The sequence below is a fragment of the Varanus komodoensis genome, unplaced genomic scaffold (genome assembly GCF_004798865.1).
Source record: "Varanus komodoensis strain SLA01 unplaced genomic scaffold, ASM479886v1 scaffold43, whole genome shotgun sequence".
Lineage (NCBI taxonomy): Eukaryota > Metazoa > Chordata > Lepidosauria > Squamata > Varanidae > Varanus > Varanus komodoensis.
Window position 1 is genome coordinate 8,199,851 of NW_025335985.1, and position 16,001 is coordinate 8,215,851.

At 65.3% G+C, this 16,001-nt stretch overlaps 2 protein-coding genes across 2 annotated transcripts in view; both read left to right on the top strand.

The window, feature by feature from the left end:
• The window catches only part of TAF1C (TATA-box binding protein associated factor, RNA polymerase I subunit C), a 10,273-nt gene extending 346 nt beyond the window's left edge, over window positions 1–9,927 (top strand). Inside the window, exons 3-12 of the mRNA XM_044444059.1 lie at window positions 465–535; window positions 1,905–2,155; window positions 2,383–2,511; window positions 2,611–2,728; window positions 5,705–5,776; window positions 6,392–6,527; window positions 6,661–6,789; window positions 7,210–7,390; window positions 7,476–7,613; window positions 8,678–9,927. Of these exons, the coding sequence (XP_044299994.1) occupies window positions 465–535; window positions 1,905–2,155; window positions 2,383–2,511; window positions 2,611–2,728; window positions 5,705–5,776; window positions 6,392–6,527; window positions 6,661–6,789; window positions 7,210–7,390; window positions 7,476–7,613; window positions 8,678–9,810 (2,358 nt within the window). The 3' untranslated portion in view covers window positions 9,811–9,927. The remainder of the gene's footprint in view (window positions 1–464; window positions 536–1,904; window positions 2,156–2,382; window positions 2,512–2,610; window positions 2,729–5,704; window positions 5,777–6,391; window positions 6,528–6,660; window positions 6,790–7,209; window positions 7,391–7,475; window positions 7,614–8,677) is intronic.
• A 338-nt stretch (window positions 9,928–10,265) lies between these two features.
• On the top strand, window positions 10,266–12,772 carry HINT2 (histidine triad nucleotide binding protein 2). Its single transcript, XM_044444068.1, has 5 exons — window positions 10,266–10,341; window positions 10,988–11,128; window positions 11,407–11,511; window positions 12,143–12,215; window positions 12,636–12,772. Exons 1-5 carry the CDS (start codon window positions 10,282–10,284, stop codon window positions 12,725–12,727), a joined length of 471 nt encoding a protein of 156 aa, XP_044300003.1. The 5' UTR covers window positions 10,266–10,281; the 3' UTR covers window positions 12,728–12,772.
• Window positions 12,773–16,001: the final 3,229 nt, after the last annotated feature.

Genomic DNA, 16,001 nt, shown 5'->3' on the forward strand with positions numbered 1-16,001 from the left:
TCCCAGCCCTCCAGCCCTGCAGCGCCGGCTGGCTCTGCTCTGCGCGATGAACCAGCGGGGGGGGGGGGGGGCCGGTGAGCCTCGAGGCCCAGACTCCGGTGCAGCGGCGGCCGCCTGCCCGCTGCCCGGCCCTTGCACGCCTTCTGGCCGGAGGAGCCTGTGCCAGCCCTCCATCCTCGTGGGCTTCCCCTGGCCCTCGCCCGGGGCCGGGAGCGCTCTCAACTGCCCGCCCCGAAGCACCTGGTCCCACTTGGAAGTGTGTCCCCTGGCAGGCCAGGCTGGGCGGAGGGAGGGTCAGGCACTGCTGCCCCAAGGGGCACTGCCGGCACCCCCCTTTCCCTGGGGCAGGGCCCATGTCCGCCCCACTTGGCTGGAAGAGCTGATCCGGGGCAGGGGCTTGGCGGGCCTCGGGGTTGTGCCTGCCGTGGTGTCGCTGACGCTCTGCGTGCTTGCATCTCCTGCAGGGCAATGCGCGAGACAATGTCTGCCGTGCCACTCGCATTCTCAAGGACCTGAACACCCAGAGTGATGTGAGGTGAGCCGCTTTTGTCTCCCTAGCTGGGGCGTGGGGGACCAACGCCTGGACCCAGGCCTGGTGCTGTCTTGGCAGACTCATGAAGGCTGCAACACAAAGGTAGCGCAAAGCACAGGAAGAACAATGTTCTTTTGGGTGTTGCATCCTGACCCTGCGCCAAATGAGTGGTCTTTGCTGTGCTCAGCTCAGGGCGCCCCTCAAGCCAGGACTGCTGACCCAGGAACTGGCACTTGTTCTTACAGAAACGGAAACAAGCGAGTCATAAGCGGCCTCCCAGGCCACCAGGTCTGACCGCTGGCTCCAACATGTGGTTGGCCAATCGTTCCTTGAATGCTCTTACTGATGGGGCCTCCACCACCTCCCTTGAAAGCCCTTTCCATATCCGAGGGGTCCTAACCGTCAGGAAGGGCTTCTTGGCATCCATCCTGAAGCCTGGTTCCTTGAGCTTTGCCCCACTGGCATGTGTCGCACCCTCCACTGCAAGGAAGAACAGATCCCGGCCCTCCTCCACATGGCGTCCCCTCACCTACTTAGAAGTCACTAAAAGATCCTCTCGAAATCTCCTCCAGGCTGAAAAGGCCCAGTTCCCTCCATCTCTCCTCACACGCCATCCCTCCCAGCCCGACTCACGTTCGTGTGACCCTGCATGGAACCGATTCCAACCTAGCGATGTCTCTCCCATAATGTGGAGCCCAGAACTGGACGCCGTGCTCATCCTTTGGTGCTTCCCTGTGGGATAAGGACATGTCCTCTGGCACCTGCAGAGGGTTCTTCGTTGGCCTTTGAGTGCTGCCTTGTGGAGCTTGTTCGACTGGGAGAATATGGCCCCCCCAGTCAAACCAGCCCCTCAGAGGGCTGCCCAGCTGTACCCTGAAGGCCCCCAGTGCGGGAGAGCCCACCCCCTCCTTGTACCAGGGGCTCCATCGCTGTCCTGAACTAATAGTGAAGAATTTTTTCCTGATGCTCAGTGGGAACCTGGCTTCCTGGAACCTGAGCCCGCTAGTCCGTCTCCTGTGCTCTGGGGTAACTGAGAAGAGATCCTGGCCCTCCGCTTTGTGACAGCTTTTCAAGGACTTGCAGAACGATGTCATATCTTCTCCCCAGCCCCCCAACTGAATATGCCCAGTTCTCTCAGGCTCTGCTCACAGCAGGGTTGTCAGCCCCCTGAGCCCCCGTGTTTCCTCCTCAGACCCCGCTCTGTGGGCCTGCATCCTTCTTAAAGTGTGCTGCCCTGCTGGCACAGTGCTCAGATGAGGGAGGCTGGCCCATGCGCCTGGAGGGGAGCGGGCCCACGTGCCTCTTTTGGCGGCCGTCTCCCGCTCTTGGCTCACCCGGCGCCGCTGCCCCCCTCTCTCCGCCAACCCTGCAGGTGCCCCCTTTTTGAGGTCAGGTGGGGCCTGCACAGGGTGGCCCACCTGTGCCGGGATTGGCTGCCTGAGCTGCCCCTGGAACTGATGGCCGAGTGGGTGCACGAGGACCTGGCCGAGCAGTGGCGGCGCCTTGCCTTCGACGACGTCCCCACCGGGGGCGCTCTGGCCTGGCTGCCCAGCAGTGGCGGCAGGGGGGCCGCCCGCCGCGGCTTCCTGGTGTGCCCAGCCGGTGAGGCCATGAACCTGCTCCGTATCCTTTGAGCGGAGGAGGTGGGTGGGGAGAGCTGGTCGTTTGCGGGGGGTGGAATGTGAGTGGCGATCGGCCGGCAGGCCCGTCCCCCGTGGAGCCCCGCCTCTGCCCCCAGCCCCACCAGCCCCTTCTGCCGTGGCGACGGTCTGCCAGCCACCCGTCTGGCCTCCCTGGAGCCCCCTCCCCCTTCTCGTTGCCCAGCGGAGCTTCCTGAGCTGATCCTCCAGGCTTCCAGGACGTGGCCCTGGAGCCCACGGCGAGTGGTGCCTTGAGAGCGCTGCCCCACGGCCGCCCCGCGCAGTTCGAGCTCAATGGGGCGATCCAGCAAGTGGCGGCGGCGCACGTGAACGGCCACGGTGAGTCGGAGGTGCTCCAGAACCCGCATCCCCCCCCCGCCGTTCCGAGACGCTGCCAGCGCGCTTAGGCCGGCTGTCCCGCTCTGCTTCCCTGCACAGAGTTCGTTGGCGTGCGCTCCGAGCATCACTGTGGCGTGTGGCGGATGCAGCGCGGAGCTGCCCCGGAGCCGCTGCAGGTCGTCTGCACTGACGCCCCCTGCTCCTCCATCGCGGTCAGGTGAGCCGTGCCCGTGCCGCCGGGGGGGGCCCCTTCCACGCCCTGGCTGTGCCCGCCCAGCGTGGCTTCCTGTGGACCCGCTCCCGCGGAGTGCCGTGCAGCCCAGCCGGAGCGTTTGGTGACTCCCGGCCACTTCACGCCCCCCGTCGGTCGGCTTGGCTTCCCAGAACCGCAACCTTGTGCTTGTGGTGTACTTAGCGGAGGGGCTTGGCTGCCTGGGAGGGGGGATCACCTCATGTGAACCCCCCACAACTTACTTATATCGCTTGTGGGGGGGCGGGTGCAGATCTGCCTTTGTTGCTGAGTTGGAGCTCAGGGGATGTTCTATTTTCCAAGCATTTTGAACACATAATGGTACATTCTGAGTTGCAGAAATGTGGGGACTAATTTACATGTCTGTTTTGTTTATTTGGGGGGAAAACCCTTAATTTTTAGTCCAAAGCTGCTGCGCAACCATTGATTGAAAAGGCAATACAATAAAAATGGGGAGATAAAATCAAAGATTGCCAAAGCCCAAAAACTGCTTGGAAACTTTTCCTCTCTGCTAAACTGGTAGTCAAGAGTTATATTTTCCTTCAAAAGAGGAAACCTCTCTAAAATGAGGGAACTGGTACAAAGAGAAGTTGAAGAGGGGAGTCGGGAGGGTTAAAGCTTTAAAACTTGGGCCTCTTATTGAGTGTCCTGCCCTCTCGGGTGACTGAGAAGGGGCTCCTCTGCAAATCAGACTTGCAGGCACTTCCGGGCCGAGCGACCCTCCCTGCCGGCTTCTCTTCGCAGAGACCAACATGACTGGTCCTTTCACTTTCTCCGTGCAGGTCTTTTCTGTGACTTGGAGGTGATGCTTCTAAACATGCAGCTCAAAGAGCCTTTGCTTTTTTCGCAGTCCCACCACACTGTTAACTCACATTCACCTTGTGATCTCCAACGGTTAAGACCCTCCTCGCTTGCCGTGTCCCTCACCTTAGTGCTCTGCGTCTGGTTTCCTTTTCCCAGAGGCGGGAGCTGCTTCCCGAGCACAGAACGAGCGGTGCTGCGGCTTCCCAAGATCGCGCTGAATGACGCTTCTTCCCCCGGGCGTTTTAGCGTTCCCTGTCAGTTCCCTGTCAGTAAACAATGTGAAGAGCGCTGCGTCCTGCGGGGCCCCGGTTTGAGAAGCTGCCCCTGATGAGCACCCTTTGGGTCCGATTCTGTCGCCACCTGTGGATGCACCTGGTGGTTCTTTCATCGAGTTTCTTTTTGCTGGTTTGCCAAGCAGGATATCGCGAGCCTCTTTGTCAAAGGCTTTGCTGAAGGCAAGATAGATGATGCCCACAGCATTCCCACAGTCTCCCAGAGGGGTTACCTGATCAGAACATGAGATTAGATTAGTCCGGCAGGATTTGTTTTACACAAGTTCATGTATACTTATAACATAGAATCAAAGAATAGTGGCATTGGGAGAGGCCAGGAAGGCCACTGGGTCCAGCCCCCTGCTCTTGCAGGGCACCAGGTCACACCCTCCCACCCAGATGGCTGCCCAGTTCCACCTTGAATGCCTCCAGTGTGGGAGAGCCCACCACCTCTCCTGGCAGCCAGTTCCACTGCCGTATTGCTTTGACAGTGAGGAAGCTCTTCCTGATGCCCAGCCTGAACCTGGGTTGTCGCACTTTGCCTTGATTCTTCCGTGTTCTGCTCTCTGGCATCAGCGAGGAGAGATCTTGACCTCCCTCTTTGTGACAGCCTTTGAGGGACTTACAGAGGGACACCGTGTCCCCCCCTCAGTCTTCTTGAGGCTGAGGATGCCCAGTTCTCTCAGTCTCCTCACAGGGCAGCGTTTCCAAACCCTCGATCACTTTGGTTCCCTCCTCTGGGCCCTTTCTCATTTTCCTGCTTCTTTCTTAAAACTCGGGGCCCAGAACTGAACTCAGCGTTCCAGCTGAGGTCTGACTAGTCAGAAGTATAAGGGAACTACTACTTCTCATGATTTCGAGGTAATACTTCTATTAATGTATTCCAAAAGCGCTTCCATGACTGCTCTCCAGCCACTGGGACATCCGTCCCTGTTGGCCAGACGTCAAGGGTGGCCCATCCCCTTTCTGCCGGAGGAAGTTTCCAGCAGCACAAGTTGGCGGAATTTGTCACCCAGCTGATACTGGGAAGGCTGGTGTGGCCCTGTTAAGGGTGCAGCCTGCCTCCGTGAAGGGCTGGGCGTGTCCTTTGCAAAAGTCTCATCTCCCTGGAGTGGGTGGCCCGCAGGAAGCTCTCCCTGAGTCTTTGCTCCGTTTTTTTCATGCAGATCCTTTGATGGGGCTGCTAAGCTCACGCTCTGCATTTCCGCGCAGAGACGGGCATGGCCAACTTACAGAGGGACCCGCTTCCCTTTCCGTGCCTTCCGTCCTTGCACAAGTTCTGTCCTTCAGCTGCTGGATTCCATCACAGCATTCGTCCTGCCAAGTGCCCGTTGTAGCTACCAAGTTGCATTTGCTCTCCTGTGTCGACAGCTCACGTTTGTGTCTGAGAATTAGCACAGCGGCATCTGTGCTGTATAGTCTAGCTCTCCTCCAGCGTTTTTGGAAGACGGGGGGCTTACTGCAGTGGCACTGCCCCCCCTTTGTGGCGCACAAGCGTTTGTCCATCACGTTTTCCAAGTTTACTTCTTCCTTTCCTGCTTTAGTTTTTTCTGCTTTCTCCCTTTGGCCAGTGAGTGGTCCGTAAGAGAACCTGTCCTCAACTCTTTGACGGCCAGGTTTGGTGAGGGAGTCTGAGTGGCCCTTGGGTACCTGAGCAGGCCCTCTGGTATTTGGCTGGGCTCGCAAAAGGGGTTGCGGAGCCATGGGCTCTGGATTTCTTTTGCACGGATCCATGTGGCCAGCGTTCTTTCCTTATGGAAAAAGGAGACCCCGTGGCTGAAGCCAGGAAGGATTGGGGCTGCCTGGCCCGGCCTCTGGCCCGCTGCTCCAGCCCCGGCCACTGACCCGCGGCCTCTCGTCTCTGCAGCCCGCACCTGCCTGGGGAGCTGTCCTTCTGCACCCGCCGTGGAGCCCTGTACACGTGGAGCGTGGAGGCCGGGTGAGCGAGGCCGCGGCTAACGGAGTCGCGCGCAGAGGAAGGCTCCTGCTGCTGCGGGAGGCGCGGTTGCATGTGGCTGCCTCTCCAGAGGAGGCTCCGCAGAGTGTCGTGGAGGGCGAAAGCGATCGTGACGATGCTCGTGCTTTGGGCGTGGGGCGAGGAGGCAGGGAGGGGCCCCGGCCCCGGTGCTTGAGGAATCCGGCGGCTTTCCTGCTTCCCACAAGGCCGTCCCGTGTCGTGATGCTGGTCGCTGACCTAACCTGCACATACAAGAACATTTCTTTGCTTCTGTGCCGTTTGACGCATTTGGGGTGTGCATGTAACCTGGCCAGAAGCAGCGGGGTCCGTGTGCCCCCCTAGGGGTGCCCTCCCATCCTGGCCTGACTCAAGACGGTGCCCGCCGTCCGGGCCAGCGGGCAGGCTGGGGTGGCAGCTGTGCCAGGCAAGGCCGGGAAAGCCGCCTCGTCCAGCGGTGCCGTTCAGAGGAGGCGCTGCTCCGGGCCGCGTCTTGGTGTTGGCGGCACAGCCTGGTTGCCGGGGGCCGGGCGGGGGCCAGGTGGGCAGTCTGCCCTGGGCATTGTTCCCCCGGGGCCAACACGGACTCTGCCCCGCCAGGCCTCGGCTGCTGCACCGGGAGAGCGAGACCATGTTCTTCTGCGACCCGTCTCCGTGGCGCTGGAGCGACTTCACGGCCCACCCATGCGTGCTCACCTTCGCGGACCGCACGGGTGTGAAGAGCATCGACCGGCGGGTGAGGCGCCGCCACGGGAGGGAGGCCACGCTGCAGTGCCCCGGCACACCCGCCTTCCCGTGGCCCTGCCCAGGGGACGGTCATGGTGGAGCGGGCGCCGTTCCCGGGATTAACCGCCTCTTCGCGATTCCAGGTGCCCCCGAGCTGCCCCGCTGAGCTTTTCAAAGTGGGGGGTGAAGCCGAATGCCAGCAGGGGGAGCGCCTGGTGCTTGCCAAGTATCTGGGCCAGGCCGAGCCCTACCACCACCTGGTTGCTACTCAGGTAGGCACGGCGCATCTCTCCGTGCCAGGAACCCTGGAGCTCTCCCGAGCCCGTGCAGAGGGCGGGCCGCAGCCTGGGCTTCGCAGGAGACCCCCGCACCCACAGGGCTGGAGGGGGGCCGTGGCAGGGCCCCTGCCCACCCCTCGTGGGTGCCGCCTGCATTGTGCGAGACAGGGGCCACAGGCTCCCTTGCTGGGGCAGATTCTGCCCCTCCCCATTGGGGTACTTCACAGAGCTGGGGCAATACTGTTGTGCTGTGGTTTCAGTAGTTCAGGGTTCAAGTCCGTCCCCTTCAGCGACTGGGTGTTGGCGGCCCCCAGCCCAGCCCAGCCCGGCCCGCCCGCTTATAGCACAGGTAGGGGGTGGCAGAGGGACGGGGGCTGCGGCTGCGTGTCTCACGGCGTGTGCCTCGCTCCCCAGTTCTCGGTCTATGTGCTGGACGAACGCTTTCCGCTCGTGCCCACCCTGCGCTGGGAGCACATGATGCGGAGGCCCCCCATCTGCGCCCACCTCGTGCCTGCGGCCGGGCCCCCGCGGAACCGCCACCAGGTGCTCCTGGCTGCCCACCACTCCCAGGAGCTGCTGCTGCTGCAGTACGCAGGTGCGGGGACCAGGTCCGGGTCGTGGGGGGGGCGGAGGGAGGGAGGGGGTGTGCCTCCCAGCCGCTGACTGGCCTCTTCCCCCAGGGGGCCGCCACACCCCCTGCCAGCTCCAGGGGCCGCCGCAGAAGCTCGCCTCCATCCGGGAGTGCCTGCCTTGCTTTCCTGCACAGGTGCCTGTTCGGCAGCATGCTCTACGCCAGCGCCTCAGGGCGCCCACGGCAGGTATGCAGCGGGGGGGGGGGGGGGGGAGGGGGGAAGGGCTGGGCTGGGGCCGAGCCGGGAGCTGCTGCGGGTCCACAGGCCGTCAGCAGGAGCTGCGCCTCGGCCCTGGGGCGAGCTCAGCCTTGCTCTGCTGCTGGCCGGGAGACGGCCAAGGAGGTGTGCGGGCTAGCGGGGGGGGGTTGCTCGTGCCCAGGGGGCTCCCAGGCCCGGGCGGGCGGCTGCACTCTGTCCCCTTGGTGGGCTTCCCCACTCCTGCGAAGTGCTGCTTCCCCTTGACTCGGCCCCGGCGAGGCCGCCTCCGGAGCGCCGGATCTGCTGGCGGGCACCACGGTCGAGGAAAGATGAGGCACGATGGGAAGGGTTCAGCGGAGGACAGCGAGGGGACTGGAAGCAGAGCCCCGGGCAGAGATGGAACGAGCCGGGCATGTGCAGCCTCGGGAAGAGAAGGCCGAGCCGGGAGAGGGGAGCACTCGCAAGCACTTGAAAGGCTGCCACAAAGAGGAAGGCCGGGGCCTCTTCCGATCGCCCTGGATTGTGGGATGCAGGGCAGCAGGCTCCAGCTGAGCCTCGGGAAGAACTTCTGAGATACGACAAGGGAGCCCAGGGCCTGCGAGGCGGGGGGCTCTCCCCCGCAGGACGGGAGGCCTTCCGGATGCGGCTGGATGGGCATCAGTGCGGGACGCTTGAGCTGGGAGTCCTGGCTGAGCAGCGGGTGGGCCCTCTGGCCCCTTCCTGCTCTGTTGCTTGGAGTCCTTTAGGGGCGGCTGGCCAGCCCCTTTTGAGCAGCTGCTGGGCAGGAACAGCCTCTTTGGGCTTGACCCTCCACAAGCCCGGTATCTTTATTGTGTGCGCCCCTGAAGTCCACCCAGGAGTGTGGGTGGAGCGTCCCGTCCCAAAGCGGCTCCGGCTCTCGTGACCGAAGGAGTTCCACGCTCGAGGCCTGTCCCCGACAGCTGCCGTTTCCTGTGGTTTGCAGTGCCGCTGAGACGAGGCCAGCAGGTGTGCAGCGGACCTGCTTGTCCCAGGAAAGGCCCCCACCGTGGTCTCTCTCCCCTCCCCTGCAGGTATCGCAGCTGCCTTTGGCCAGCAGGGCCAAGCCCCGTCTCTGGTGATCTTCCAGCTGTCGGAGGTGGGAGACCTCTTCTACCAGCCGCTGCTCCACCAGGACGACTGTGGGGAGGAGGCCTCAGGCGGGGCGCAGCCCGGACCAGAGCGAGACGTCTCCCACCAGGGCGGCGTGGGCGCTGGAGCAGAGCGGGAGCAGGCTGGGCCTGTGGGCTCTGGAGCGGCCGCCGCCTGCCGGGGCTTGCCGCCTCAGCCCCCCGTGCCTGTGGAAGAGAGCGGCTCCGTGGCCGCCCGGTACCGGTGCTGGCTCAGCGCCTTCCTGAGGGCCTGGGAGCGGCTGCCTGAAGAAGCCCAGGGCCGGCTGCAGCCGCTGGCCACCGTCACCCAGGACCGCCTCTTCACCCATCGGGAGCTGCGGGAGCAGCCGTGGTTCGCACCGCTCCACACCGAAGCCTGCCAGCGCCTGCACGCCTCCATGGAGAAGCAGCTGCTCCTCTGCCCCTGGGAGGAGCGGGGTGTGGCCCCCTTGCCCCCGGCCCTGGAGCCTGCGGGGCAGCTGGATGAGCTGGGCCGGCGGCTCACGGCCTCCTGGGCCGGCAACTGGCTCGGCTGGTGGCAGGAGAAGCTGGGCCTGACCAAGGCGCAGAAGCAGCAGGCCTTGCGGGAGCAGCGGCGGCGGCGCAAGAGGGCCCGGGGCACCCTCAGCCTGTCCGGCAGCTTCACCTCCTCCACCAGCTACCAGTCGGACCTCAGTGACTTTTCCGGGCTGGGAAGCAGCAGCGGCATCTCTGCGGGCCCGGAGTCCGCCCAGCCGGCTCCTGCAGTGGGGGCAGCCGAGGAACCCTCCCCACTGCTCCCCAGCCTGCCCCCTGCCTCTCAGGACTCGCAGCTGGACTCGCAGCTGGATTCCCAGGACACCTCTGAGCTGCTCTCATCCCAGAGCCTGCGCTCCCGAGGGATCCCCCGCGAGCGCCGCCGGACCCTGCGCAGCTACCTCGCCCTGTGGGACGAGCCCGACGAGCCCCCAGAAGGGCTGCCCCCCAGTCAGACTGAGGCCCTCGGCAGCCAGCGCTCTGCCCTGTCCTCCCAGCACTCCCAGAGCCAACCCAAACGTGCCCGCATGGGCTTCTGACACGCAGCCAAGGCTGCTGGAGACAGACGGACAGGGGGGCGGGGGGCTTGGCCCCTGGGCCTGCTGTATCCCAGTCAATAAACGGCGGGAGCTCTTTCCGCACCAGCCGTGCAGGCATCTGGCTCTGCATTCGTTCTTCCGGGAGGGTCTGTGCTGCACAGCGGCTGCACAGTGAAACGGGTGGATTCAAAGTGCAAAAAGCAGGCCCGGTCTGGTCCAGCCGTAGTGGCTGGCGCGGCCCTTGCCCGCCGGACGCTCGGCCCGCTCCTCGCCCGCCGCACCTCCGCTCCTCGGCACCCGCTCTCCCTGTGCCGGTCGCGGGGGCGGGCGACCTCTGCGTCCCTGGCTCGGTATCGCGCCGCCGCAGGCGGAGCGCGCAACCCCCCCTGCGCGTCCTGCTGGTCTCCCGGCCGCCGGAGCCTTCCTCGCGCACGCGCAGCCTGCCGGGGCGGAAGGGGCAGGCGCGGCGGCATGGCGGCGGCCGTGGCGCGGGGGCTGCTGCGGGCCCGCGGCTGGCAGCGACCCGGGCAGGTAGGTAGGCGGGCTGGCGGGCGCGGGGTCGGAGTGCCGCCCTGAGTGCGGGGGCGCGGCACGGAGCCCGGGCGCTCTGGTGCTGCGCCTGCCTCTCGCAGCCCCGGGACCTTCGGGGCGCCGATGCCCGAGGAGCAGCGGACGATCCAGTCGGTGGCCCTGAAGGCGGCGGCGGCGGCGGCGGCCGCGCGTGGTGTTCGGCTGGCCTGGTCGGTTTCCTGGCCGGCCGCGCCCCCAAAGGCGCCCCGACAGCCTCGTTCAGCGCCGCGCTCCCCGCCCAGCACCACCGTTCAGCGCCAGCCGCCTCGGGCGCGCTCTTTCGTGCTCGGCGCAGCCCGCCTATGGAGGCCCTGCGAGGCAGCGCCCGCGGGCGCCTCCGGGTGCGGCGGCGGCGGGAGGGGGCTGGCGGGCCGGGCCTGCGAGGGGCAAGTGAAGACGGCCCTGGGCTCCCCAGCGCACGGAGCCCGGGGTCGGCCCCGGGGCCGTTTGCTTGGCACGGGCGCGGCCGGATCGTGCTCCGGCGGGCGGCGTTCTCACCCGCTCCGCCCCGGGCGGCCCCGCAGCAGCGGCGCTGGAGCGGGCTGCCGCCGGAGCCCTTGCCGGGTGCGCGCTGGCTGCGCCCGCCTGGCTCACTTGCTCTGCGCAGAGGGCGCTCGTGGCCCCGCGAGGGCCGGAGGAGGAGGTGGAGAAGGCCCAACGGGCGGCCCGGGAAGCGGGCGCCCCGACCGTCTTCAGCAGGATCCTGGACGGCTCCCTCCCCGCCGACATCCTCTATCAGGACGACAAGGTGGGTAGCGGCGGAGGGGGCGCGGGGGGCGTCGCTGCCGGGCCTCTGTGGGAGGACGGGAGGGGGCGCAGCAGGCGTGCCGCGCCCCGGGCCCCTTCTGTGCTTTCTAGGCTCCAGCCCGGACCTTGGAAGGACAGGGCCGGAGCGCCCCTGCGCCTGCTTCTCATCAGAGAGTAACCGCGGACGTTTCGGGCCGACGGCACTCCGGCTAGCGCTGGGGGCGCTTTGCTTTGCTCGCTTCCAGCACTGTGATCGCCCCTCTGCCTTTCCGCCCCCAGTGCGTGGCCTTCCGGGACGTGGCCCCACAGGCGCCCGTGCATTTCCTCGTGATCCCCAGGCGCCCCATCCCCCGCATCAGTTGCGTGACTGAGAGCGACAGCCAGGTGAGTGTGGGGGCCCCAGTCCTGCAGGTGCCGTGGGAAGGCAGGAGGGGCCTGCTCCGGGAAGGAGGGGGGCTTCGGGGGTCTGTCGGGGTGCTGAGAGCCAGGCCTGCGCAGGAAGGGCCACTCCGGGGCATGTGCCCCGTGGCCCTGCCCCGGCTGTGAGCGAGCCTCTTCCAGAGTTGCATTCTGGGTTCTGGTGCCAGTGAGGCTGGCGTGTGACCGGCCCAAATGGGGCAGGGTCCTTGGCAGGCAGTTCCCTGCCTCGGCAGAGCGCTGTCCCCCTTGGCAGTGGCTGTTCAGTGTATTATGGGCTGTCCCAGCCAGCACGAGCACGGCATGTGAGCGAGCACGCGGCCTTCGCAAGGATCTCTGCCGCACTTCCTCCTCCTGGTGGCTGGGGGGTTCTTGGGGGCTCATCTTTTCCTCTGTCACCGTATTTCCTCTTGCATGGCAGAAACAAAGGCCGTGTGATCTTGTTTCTTGCTCTGTTCTGTGGGATATCACAACTCGTGAGGGCCAGGCAGAGATGCGCACGCTGCTTGAAGGCCTTGCAGGTGGTCCTCAGGCTTCTGTGTGCCAAGGGGGGGGAACCGCAGCGCCCCCCCCCCATTTGATCTCCTGCCATCCTCAGCTCCTGGGACACTTGCTGCTGGTGGCCAGTCAGACGGCAAAGCTGGAGGGCCTGTCAGATGGCTACCGTGTGGGTGAGTAGCCGTCATGCCCCTCCTTGACTGGGGGTCTGGCGACGGTGCGGGTGTCCTCCTGCCGCGGAGCGCTGGCCCTGGGGCTGGCCGAGCCAGAGCTGCCGGTGGGGGGGTGGCAGCATGGCTCCAGCAGGCCTTCTGGGGCCCCCACCCAGACCCACGGGGGGGGGGCGCGTGTGCACAATGAGGGGCGCCTCCTCTGCGGAGCAGCAGTCCTGGCCGCCCTTCTCTGGCCATGGGACGCGCCCCGGGCGGTCCTTCCAGGCTCCCGCTGCGGGTCCCCTGCGGGGCCTCTGCGTCTGGCCACGCAGGCCCCAGTGTGCTCTTGCACTCCTCCCGGGGGGCGCCTCCTGCCCCGCCGGGGCCCAGGACCCGTGTGCTCACGCGTCTCCCTGCCCCCCACCCGTCCTTCTCTTCCAGTGATCAACGACGGGCGGCAGGGCGCCCAGTCCGTCTACCACCTGCACCTGCACGTGCTGGGCGGGCGCCAGATGCGCTGGCCTCCTGGGTGAGCCGCGGAGGGCGGCCGCGCGGAGAAATAAACGCCTGCTGCAGGACCGGACGGGGGATGCTTCCTGGGAGCGCCGGGCTGCGGGAGTGGCTTCCTGGGGGCGGCTGAAGTGGCCGCCCTCCTGTGGGGTGAGCCCCTGGTGGGCCTGCAAAGGGACGGCCCGGGCAGGTGGGGAGAGGGTGGGAGGGCGCTGAGGCCTCGAGGCCGCCCGTGTCCTCAGGACCAGCTGGCTGCCTCTCCCGGCTTGCCTCCTCTGCATCCGGTCTGCGGCGGGGCCAGTACCCTGGCGTGACAGGAGCAAAGGGAACAGGGTCAGACCAGAGGGCCGCTTAGTCCGCGATGGTGACCGGATGCCCCTGTGCAAGACTCACGGAGGCGGGGAGCTGAACGTGGCCGCTTCTCCTGCTCGGCGCCCCGCAAGCGGCATGGGAACACGGGGGAAAGCAGACCCGCTCGAGTCGCACAAAGCTCAGCCGTTGGATGTTGGTCTGGGGGTTTCCTGGGGCTGCTGCTTCCAGGAGCAGGTTACAGGCCACTGGCCTGGCCACACGTGGCTCCACCTCATCCTCCGGGGCTCCGCTCTTCTCCCACAGTCCCTGTGCCCGTTTATCCCGATTCAGAACCTGGCCAGAGGCAAAGGGAGCCCACGAGGGCGTCCCAGTCCTTGCGTGCCGGTGCTTAGAAACATAGAAACAGAGCGAGTCAGAAGGGGCCTCCCGGGCCATCTAGTCTGACCTCCGGCACCAGCCGGCTCCGCTCACGACATACCCACCATGTGCACGTCCAGCCTATCCTTGAACAACCGCACCGATGGGGCCTCAGCCACCTCCCGGGGAAGCCCATTCCACACCCTCGGGGTCCTGACTGTCAGGAAGTGCTTCCTGTCTCTGCGTGTGGCGCCTGTGGGGAAGGGGCTTCGCCTCGGGAAGAGGGAAGATATCCCTTAGAAGGGACCCTTTCCGTGGAAGGGGAGCATTTCCCCTCCTGCCCCAAGGATGTGCTCGGGGGAGCTTTGCTCGCCAGGCGCATAGGCAGGAGGGCCCGTGGTGTGGCGCGAGCCCATGCCGACTCGCCTGCCTGAGGCCACGCACCCCGGGGGCGGCTTGGTGGTCAGCACTCTGCTGGTACCACCTACAAGGGGGATGCCGGCAGGAGGTCCTGGGCGCCAAAGCGAGGTTGCTGGGCAGGAAGCAGGTGCCTGGGGCGCCCACGGCGGTCTTCTCTGAGATGCTGCTGCTCCATTAGGAAAGGGGTCCCACTGGGGGCGCAGATCACCAAACCGGTGTAGCCTGGAGAGGTTTGATTTGGCTGGACTCTGGGTAACCTTCTGGGGCAGGCTGGGGGTGTGTGAGAGGGGTGGCCCCCGAGCTGAACCGCACGAGGGCCAGACTGCTGGCTCGGAACAGGAAGGGGGGTGGAGGAGGTCTCCGAGGGAGCCTTGCTTGGGGAAGGGCTTGGAGCTGGAGGCATCCCACTTGGGCGAGATCATGCCAAGGGGTGCTGCTGTTTCTGATCGTTGGGGTGCAGGAGGGGAGGAAGGAGACCGTGCAAACAGGAACGGACAGCACCCGCCAGCACCCCCTCAGGGGGATGTCGGGTGCAGGCACTGCTCTGCCAGGGCTGGAGCCCTCGGAGCGAGTGGGAAGCTGGAGCATCCGCCTGCCTTCAGGGGGAGGCCAGGGAGGTGCACTGCAGACCTGGTGAAGTGGGGAGAGGCGGTGGGTGCGCCTCGAGAGGCCAGGCGCACATCGAAGAGAACGCGGAGTCCAGTGGGCTCCCCCGCGTCCGGATGCCCCATGTTATCTTGGGCTGGCGAGTGAAATCAGGGAGGCCTCCAAAAAGGCAGTGCTGAGCCAAGGGGAGACGTCACCCGCTCGTGCCCCGACTGACAGAAATGCTGAATCCCGCGACGTTCCGTGCCCAGCGGTGTCCTGGAGCCATTCTGTAGTGGCTTCGATTCTGGTCGGGCTGCCCAAGACCTCATGCGAGCTCTCAGGGTTGCTGAATAACCGGAAACCGACCACAGCACTGTCAGATTGAAGACGCGATTGAGTTAAAAAGTGCCGAGGACGGTTCGACACGGTCACGTTTGACTTGAGGAAACCTCTAGAAGGAGGGACATGGTGAGAGGAGGTCAAAAGGGAGTGTCACAGGCTGGTGCCTCCCTTCAGAACACTCAGAGGTTTCCCAAAACCGCATGAGGAGAAGCTTAGCTAGAAAGCACGGCACAGGGAGGCAGGGGACACCGAGCCCAAGCGGCATCGGCGTGGCTGACGAGCGGAGCCGGGGATCTGCGGGAGGAAGGCCTCCTCCAGCAAACGGCTTGCTGGACGGAGGGCAAAAGGGGGCACACGCGCGGGGGAGACGCCAGCAGGCAGCGAGAGATGCGAAGGGCAGCCTGGGAGCGCATCGCTGGCAGTCGGGCAGTCTCGGACGTGTCAGGAGCCAGCTGGGGAGGCCGCCGGGCCCCGCGTCACCACGGAGCCAGAGGAGCACCAAAGGGGGATTGGGAGGGTGCTCAGGAGCCCGGTGGATGCTTTTGATCCATCTTTGCAGCCGAGTGAATTATTTTCATCTGCTTTCACAGGGGAGCAAACGGGAGATACCTGTTCCTGGACTTAACGGTTCTGGAAGGGGGTCTGAGGAATTAAGGCGGGTGGCAGCGCCAAGAGGCAGCGCCCTCAGTCTTCTTGACCTACTGAAAATTCACAAATCGCCAGGCCCAGAGGGCATCCCTCTTAGAGTCCTTGGGCAGCTCAGCCAGGCCAGGCGTGGACTTCCTTGTCTGCTGACGGAAACGCGTTGCGTGTCCCTGAGGTCGGCTTCTGTACCGAAGGACCGGAAAGCAGCCGGTGCAGCACAGAAGGGGTCCAGGTGGGGTCTGGGAAGTTGGAGGCTGGTTGGCTAGCCTCGTTTCCAGGGAGACTGGTTATCAAAGGCAAAATTCGGCAGCAAAACGAAGGGCAAGCCCTGCCGGGGCAGCCCACTTAACCCGCGTGGCGGCCCTGGGGGTAAGCCCCACCTGTCCGCAGAGATCTTGCAGCGTGGCGCTGAGCACGTGGGCAGGGAGGCCCCCGCTTGTGGGTGCTCAACTGACCAAGGAGAGGGCAGTGAGTCTGCATGTGCTGAATCCCCCACTTGGGGGAGGGCTCAGCCAAGGTGTCCAGCGGGGTCTGTACTGGGGGAAATGCTTTCCGGCTTGTTCCTAAAGGAGCCCTGAAGCTGCTGATGGCACCGACTTATTTCAGGTGCTCCCAACAAGGAATTGTGAGGCT